An 8,104-nucleotide genomic window follows, 5' to 3' on the forward strand; every position below is an offset into this window, starting at 1 on the left:
AGTACACACACAGTACACACATTACACACACAGTACACACACACAGTACACATACAGTACACACACAGTACACACACACAGTACACACACACAGTACACATACAGTACACACACAGTACACACACACAGTACACACACACAGTACACACACGCACCATGCGACTCGCGCGGCCACAGCGGCACGAGATGTAAACAGCGGCGACCCCACGGGGGCTCCGGCCTCGTCGTACGCGCGCCACGCAGCGCGGGCCGCGCTGATGCCGGCGGCGGCGTCATCATCATCATCATTATCGTGACGACGACGCCGATAGCGGTGGACACCGTCACCGTGAGAATGGCTCGTCCCGAGAGGCCGGCGTCGCTCCCTCCTCGCTGCAGTGGCGGGTGGGGGGAGGGGAGGCGCTGTGCCCGGCCCCACGCGGCCCCACGAGGGCCCACGAGGGCCTGCGGGCAGCGGTCGCGGCCCACCGTCACACGTAGGCCGACTCGCTGGAGTGCGTGCGGCCGAAGCCGACGGGGCCACCCTGAGAGCGGATCTCGCCGATGGACTTGCGCCGCGCTTGCACGCCCTGCACCGCCTGCTTGATCTTGCGCCAGCCCAGGTGGTTGAGCTCGGCCAGGTTGAGGACGACGCAGAGGCCGCTCACGGCGAACATGAAGACGAGGAAGACGGTCTTCTCGGTGGGCCGCGACACGTAGCACTCCACCTCCTTGATGCACGGGTATCTGTCGCACTCGAACATGGGCGGCACGTTGAAGCCGTAGAGGAAGTACTGCCCCGTGAGGAAGCCGATCTCGAGCGCGTTGCGGAACACCACCTGGATGATGTAGAAGCGTGAGATGCCGTCCTGCCTGCGGCCCCTCAGCTTGCTCGTCCGCATCAGCGGCGTCGGGTGCATGACCTCCTTCACCTCGTGGCCCTCCGGCTCGCGCGACGAGTTCTCGGTGTTTTGCAGCAGGATGCCGTTCAGCATGGAGTTCTTCGTCTTCTTGCTGTCGTCTCGCTTCTCGGGCGAGAGGTCGTGCAGGATCTCCTTGTCCTGCAGCAGCAGCGCGTGCAGCACCGAGGAGCGACGCTCCCGCGCCTTGGCCGAGTGGTGGAGCGAGTAGGTGATGAAGCAGAGGCTGGGCGTGCACACCATGATGATCTGGAAGACCCAGTAGCGGATGTGCGAGATGGGAAACGCCTTGTCGTAGCACGCCTGGTTGCAGCCCGGCTGGAGGGTGTTACACACAAACATCGTCTGCTCGTCTTCGTAGACGGTCTCTCCCACAATCGCCACTATCAGGATCCGGAAAATAACCACGACTGTCAAGAGGATCCTAAGGCAGAGACACACAAGCGGTCTCCGTCACACCACCACCACCAGCACCACCAGTACCAGCAGCAGCAGCAGCAGCAGCACCGGCAGCATCGCAGGCGCCCTGCACGCGACACTCGGCACGGCGTTAGCGCGGAACGCGGCGCGCGTCAAAGTTTCCCTCCCCGCGACCCCCGGGGCGAAGCCGCGCCGCTCGGTGCGTGCGGAGCGGCGCGGCGCCTACCTGCCGATCATGGTGGAATGCTGCTGCACGGCAGCCTCCAGCAGTCTCTCGAGGATGGTCCATTCCCCCATCTTCCCCCCGTGCCGCTCGCCTCAGCGCGGGCCCGAGTGTGCTGAGAGCCCGGCACGCCGCCCGCGGCTCATCACGCAGCCACCTCGCCTCGCCGCGGCATCGCCTCCCCGGGAGCCGCGCTGCGGCGCGACCCTCCCACGACTCTGCCTCCTCCTCCTCCTCCTCTCACTCCTCGATTCGTTCTCTCCTCGCCGCGCCGGAGCGCAGTGCCCGCTATGCGGGTCTCAGGTGCCGCTATGCGGGTCCCAGGTGCCGCCGCTCCACGAGCCCCGAGCGCAGCCTCGCGAGCCGGGCGAGGAGGGCACGGACTCGTCGCCAAGACTTCTTCATTGCGCCGCGCGGCGTTTATTCGGCATCGTTAGCACCAGCGCCGCTCCTCCTCCTCCTCGTCCTCGCCGCGTGTGCAGCGGCTGCAGTGTGCGCGGGGTGTGCGGAGCGCGCGTGCTGCGGGTTGGTGTGAGCCGGGCATTGCGAGCCGCGCTCCTCGCGCTGCGCTAATTTTATCTCCGCGCCGCTCGCCTTGACGGAGATGAAAGTGACAGCGGCGGCAGCGGCGCCACGAGGGGGCACGGGGCGCGGCGCACAGATGTTGGGGGAGGGGCGGGGGGGCTAGGGGGGAGGGAATGGGGGGTGTTGGGTGTGTGGGGGGGGCTAGGGGGGAGGGAATGGGGGTGTTGGGTGTGTGGGGGGGGCTAGGGGGGAGGGTGTTGGGTGTGTGGGGGCGGGGGGGCTAGGGGGGAGGGAGTGGGGCGGGGGGACTAGGGGGGAGGGAGTGGGGGGTGGGGTGTGTGGGCGGGGGGGCTAGGGGGGAGGGAGTGGGGCGGGGGGGCTAGGGGGGAGGGAGTGGGGGGTGGGGTGTGTGGGGCGGGGGGGGCTAGGGGGGAGGGAGTAGGGCGGGGGGGCTAGGGGGGAGGGAATGGGGGTGTTGGGTGTGTGGGGGGGCTAGGGGGGAGGGTGTTGGTGTGTGGGGCGGGGGGGGGGCTAGGGGGGAGGGAGTGGGGCGGGGGGGCTAGAGGGGAGAGAGTGGGGGGTGGGGTGTGTGGGGCGGGGGGGCTAGGGGGAGGGAGTGGGGTGTGTGGGGCGGGGGGGCTAGGGGGGAGGGAGTGGGGTGTGTGGGGCGGGGGGGCTAGGGGGGAGAGTGTGGGGCGGGGGGGGGCTAGGGGGGAGAGTGTGGGGCGGGGGGGCTAGGGGGAGGGAGTGGGGGTGTTGGGTGTGTGGGGCGGGGGGGGCTAGGGGGGAGGGTGTGGGGCGGGGGGGTGTCGGAACCGATGCAGGACCCTGCGTGGTCGTGTTCGCCGCTCCAACTGAGTGCAAGGGGAGCGCGGCTCTCGCGCGACTTGGTCGCGACTCGGCACACGCGGAGACATTCACCGCATCGCCGCCTCGCCAGTTGCCCCCCCCCCCCCAACTCTTGCCACCGCACCCCCCGAACCTTCCCCTCAGCACCTTCGGTGCCTTTGCCGTCCGTGCCAGCAGCAGCAGCAGCAGCAGAGCCCCTGCGTCTCTGCCGGTCTCGTGTTCCCCGAGCCCCTTTACCCCTCCCCCGTCCACCCGCACAGCCCTCACCCCCCGGCACCCCCTCCCCACTCTCCCCACAGCGCGCGTCGCATCGGCGAACTCAGACTCCCCCCCCATTTCAGCATCTCGCCTCCGGTGGCGGTCCTGCTGAAAGAATCACCCCACCCATAGGAATGTTGAATTCCCACCACCGGATCGGTGTTGTGAACAAGGAGAAGTACACCCACCGCCTGGAGGTGTCTCTGGCTGAGTGGTGAGAGGCCGCCCGGCCCCGCTGCCCCCCCCCCGGGGGCTCATCCCCGAGGAGGGTGCGCGAGTGGAGTGGGGAGCGGTGGTGCAGTGGTTAGCGCACTGCGCGACGAGCCCAGCGACCCGAGTTTCATTCCCGCTCACGACCAACACCAATAACGAGTATCTAGGTCGACTCAGTCTTAAATCAGTACCTGCTTGCGCATTTGTCAACATCAGCACGGGAGAGACAAAGGCGGCCGGACGCGGTGCTGACGAGCCACCCGCTCGGGCATCGTTCCGTCCTTCGTAGGTGCTGCTCGCTCACAGCACTTGCTCCAACAATCTGCTAAAGCTATACAGGAGAGCTGTGTCTTTGTGCGTGTGCTTGACGCATCCTGGCACTTCTCTATATTACATAATAGGATACAGTACTGCAATGCAATGGATGGGAATGGCTGCAGACACAACGTGCACGTGAAATGAACGCTGGGATGAGGCGGAAGGCAAGGATCATGCCGTGAAGTTGCGAGCCGGGGAATTATTTAAGGAATCCTGATTTATTCACGAGCGAGGCAGCGAGCTCCGGGATAAAAATAGAAACCGGCTCCTCCTCCTGCTGCTCCTCCTCCTGCTGCTCCTCCTCCTGCTGCTGCTGCTGCGTCTCGCGTCCCCGAGCCGCGAGGCGCAGCAGCAGCACAGGGGGCGGGGGCGGTGGAGAATCCATTGGTCTGTGAGGAGAGGCGCTCGTGTACTACTACTACACACGTGTGGTAGTAGTACACACACGTGTGGTAGTACACACACGTGTGGTAGTAGTACACACACGTGTGGTAGTACACGAGCACAGGATACAGCGTCACTGTGTCTGCATATGCGTATCGATGTCATGTAATCTCGACGCCAGATATCAATATTTAGTTTCCATTTCTGCATTGGGTAAACTAAATCTGGCACCTCTTGAGCCGCGACGGGCCAGCTCGGCACGGTCAAGGCGCGGCTCGGATGTGCAAGTGGAAAAGAGATGCGTGTGGCTGTACGGAGGCACGACATCATAAACATTATGAACGCTGCGCGCCGATTGGCCAAGCAAGGGTCCCTGGACATTGCGTCCACACCGGGAGAGGAGGGGAGCCGTTGTGCAACGTCATGTACTGCAGCGATGTAGCAATGTGCAACGATGTCTTTGAAGGTTATGATATCACGGCTACAGCGCCTTAACTTGGAATTAGTTTTCAATTATTAATGACATTGACTGTGGGCAGGCAGCTGCACTGGTTTGGAGCGGAGTCCCATCCAGGGAGGACTCTGTGATTGTGGATACGCAGCGGGGGTCTGTGGTCGCGAGGATGGGGGCGGTGTTGGGGCTTAGAGGAGGGGGGGGGGTCGGTGTTGGGGCTTAGAGGAGGGGGGGTCGGTGTTGGGGCTTAGAGGAGGGGGGGGGGCTATGGCGGGGGGGGGGTCGAGTTGGGAAGCGAGGGGCAGCGCCTTCGCAAAGGTCGAGGAAGGCGGCGCTGTGCAGCGCGGGGTGGGGGGCTCACGGGGGGAGGGGGGATAGGGCCCTGTCGCCTCCACTGCTACAGCCCCCCCCCACCACGTGACCTTTAATTGGGGATGGACGCAGCGTGGAGCAGTGCACCCCCCCTTCCCCGCCAGCGCGTGACACCGCGCTCATCACTGCGGCTGCTGCAACCCGCGCCTCGACGCGACCACGCGTCGCGTGCCGCCGCCGCTGCTGCTGCCGGTGGCGGCCGCGGGTCTCGGGGGACTCGGGTCCCGCAGGGGCCGCACCCGCCGCGCGCTCGCGGGGCTGGGGGCGCAGCCCCCGCGCTATCGCCGCCCGAGTTCGGCGCGCGGCGCCGCTGCCGCCGCTGTTGCTGCTGCTGTTGCTGCTGCCGCTGTTGCTGCTGCCGCTGTTGCTGCTGCCGCTGTTGCTGCTGCTGCCGCTGTTGCTGCTGCCGCTGTTGCTGCTGCCGCCACTGTTGCTGCTGCCGCTGCCGCTACTACTGCTGCTGCTGCCGCTGCTGCCGCCGCTGCTGCTGCTCCGCACTGCGGCACATCCAGAACCCCCCCCCCCTCTCTTTCTCTCTCGAGTCTCGGGCTCTGCGATTCCACGAAACTGAGAACGCCGCGAGCTCCCGGTGCAACGCGCGGCTCGCGATGCACCGCGCTCTCCTCTCGCTCTCCCCACGCTCTCCTCTCGCTCTCCCCACGCTCTCCGCACGCTCTCCCCACGCTCTCCTCTCGCTCTCCCCACGCTCTCCGCACGCTCTCCTCGCTCTCTGCTGCCCGCTCTCTCCCTGTGCGCTCTGTTGACTCCGTCTCCTCATTTGCATCTCCGTCTAAAATAAACCCGAGGCTCCCCGTTGCCCGCGTCTCCTGCGCTCGCTCCTCGCTCAGACTGCGCGCGGAGCGAGCGCTGCGTGGCCTGGCTGCGTGACCTGGCTGTGTAACCTGGCTGTGTAACCTGGCTGTGTGACCTGGCTGTGTGACCTGGCTGCGTGACCTGGCTGTGTGACCTGGCTGTGTGACCTGGCTGTGTAACCTGGCTGTGTAACCTGGCTGCGTGCCCTGGCTGTGTAACCTGGCTGTGTAACCTGGCTGTGTGACCTGGCTGTGTAATCTGGCTGTGTAACCTGGCTGTGTAACCTGGCTGTGTGACCTGGCTGCGTGACCTGGCTGTGTAACCTGGCTGTGTAACCTGGCTGTGTGACCTGGCTGTGTGACCTGGCTGCGTGCCCTGGCTGTGTAACCTGGCTGTGTGACCTGGCTGCGTGACCTGGCTGCGTGACCTGGCTGTGTGACCTGGCTGTGTGACCTGGCTGCGTGACCTGGCTGCGTGCCCTGGCTGTGTAACCTGGCTGTGTGACCTGGCTGCGTGACCTGGCTGCGTAACCTGGCTGTGTGACCTGGCTGTGTGACCTGGCTGCGTGCCCTGGCTGTGTAACCTGGCTGTGTGACCTGGCTGCGTGACCTGGCTGTGTAACCTGGCTGTGTGACCTGGCTGCGTGACCTGGCTGCGTGACCTGGCTGTGTGACCTGGCTGCGTGACCTGGCTGTGTAACCTGGCTGTGTAACCTGGCTGTGTGACCTGGCTGCGTGACCTGGCTGCGTGACCTGGCTGCGTGACCTGGCTGCGTGACCTGGCTGTGTGACCTGGCTGCGTGACCTGGCTGTGTGACCTGCGTGGAATGCTCCGTCAGCGCAGTTGGTCATGAATTACGCAATGGAACAAAATAGCCAGGACTGCGGTGAACTAACACGGCTATAGCATCGCTGTAGCATCGCTGTAGCCGTGTAGTGGCGTCGTCTGTGACTCGCACCTCTTATCAGTCACCCTGTTATCCGCGATATGACGGGTAATGAGATTGACCTTCGTGCGGAAAGCGTGAGGCGCATTCTGTGACGGAAAGGGCATCGATGTGCAAAACGCAGGGACGTGAAACTCAGAACTGAATGAGTTAAACGCGATCATCGTGATGCAACGTTATTGACGTCACACACCCGTTGTTAATCTGCTGCGGGATACGCTGTCGGTCGTGGCGGTTGTTTTGACCATACTTCACCACGCTGGTCAGTACTGTACTCTCAGAGTGTAGCTGCTGTCGTGAGGAACCTGAGCGTGCCGCGAGCCCCGATCACAGCCCCACAGCGGCCGTCAGCACGAGACCCCGGGGGTGTGTGTGTGTGGTCACGGTGTGTGTGTGTGTGTTCACGGTGTGTGTGTGCTCACGGTGTGTGTGTTCACGGTGTGTGTGTGGTCACGGTGTGTGTGTGTCCACGGTGTGTGTGTGTTCAGGGTGTGTGTGTGTTCAGGGTGTGTGTACACTGTGTGTGTGTCTGTGTACACTGTGTGTGTGTATACTGTGTGTGTGTGGTCACGCTGTGTGTGTTCATGGTATGTGTGTGTTCACGTTGTGTGTGTTCAAGGTGTGTGTGTGTGCTCACGGTGTGTGTGTGTTCACGCTGTGTGGTCACGGTGTGTGTGTGTGTTCAGTGAGGGTGTGTGAGTGAGCGAGTCATTTTTCACAACGACAGCCCAACTGTCGGCCTTAGCCCCCACTCGTCTTATTCACGATTCCCAGCAGATAAGAGGATGGATGATCGCGACGTCGCCTTTGTGTCCGCGACAGGAGGCCGATCTGTTGTGATTGGCGATGTTTACACCGCCTCCTTCTCCGTGGCCGCAAATCGCACCCAGGACGACTCCTCGACTGACGAGCTGACATCGCGCCGATCTCACCCCTGGCCGTGCTATTCCATTTGCGTTCGAGCGACAAAGCAAACCCAAACAATCGGAGCCCGGGTCGAGAGGCATCGCCGCGTCTCGCGCGAGCTGGCCTGCACCTAAGGCAGGGGAGAGAATGAGAGGACGGGGAGATGCAGGAGAGAGAGAGAGAGAAGAGAGGGAGCCACGGGGCGACAGATGACGCGCCCGGGTGCGATGGCCGAGGCGGCAGCGGCAGCAGCAGCAGCAGTGAGCCACCCCGCGTGGCGCGAGGCGTTTTGAGCGAGTGGTTGCGAGTGGTTGCGAGTGTGCATGCATGTAGGCATGTATGGTGACCCTCTTTTCCCACCCTACGTAGCCAACCGTGCTGATGGTTGATGCGAAGCGAGCGCTACTCGGCTGCCCGGCTGGGCGAGCCACTGGACAGCAGCGGGGCGGGGGAACATCTCCCCACGCGGCGCCTCGCGTCTCGCTGTTGCCGCTGTTCCCGATGGCCACGTGAGGGAAGGGGGC

At 64.2% G+C, this 8,104-nt stretch overlaps 1 protein-coding gene across 1 annotated transcript; it reads right to left on the reverse strand.

Annotated features, from left to right (window-relative positions):
* Positions 1–265: 265 nt before the first annotated feature.
* On the reverse strand, positions 266–2,132 carry LOC133341155 (gap junction delta-2 protein-like). Its single transcript, XM_061549604.1, has 2 exons — positions 1,546–2,132; positions 266–1,323 (listed from the first exon to the last, which is right to left on the reverse strand). The coding sequence occupies exons 1-2, from the start codon at positions 1,614–1,616 to the stop codon at positions 471–473; spliced, it is 924 nt and encodes a 307-aa protein (XP_061405588.1). The 5' UTR covers positions 1,617–2,132; the 3' UTR covers positions 266–470.
* Positions 2,133–8,104: the final 5,972 nt, after the last annotated feature.

The sequence above is a fragment of the Lethenteron reissneri genome, chromosome 11 (assembly GCF_015708825.2).
Source record: "Lethenteron reissneri isolate LAM-NWPU_2019-01 chromosome 11, ASM1570882v1, whole genome shotgun sequence".
Lineage (NCBI taxonomy): Eukaryota > Metazoa > Chordata > Hyperoartia > Petromyzontiformes > Petromyzontidae > Lethenteron > Lethenteron reissneri.

What these genes read in the sequence shown, in the direction of transcription:
- LOC133341155 (XM_061549604.1), bottom strand. Translation starts at nt 1,616, where the DNA reads ATGGGGGAATGGACCATCCTCGAGAGACTGCTGGAGGCTGCCGTGCAG. An exon ending in CATTCCACCATGATCGGCAG is followed by an intron (nt 1,324 to 1,545) that starts GTAGGCGCCGCG and finishes TCTCTGCCTTAG; the next exon opens with GATCCTCTTGACAGTCGTGG.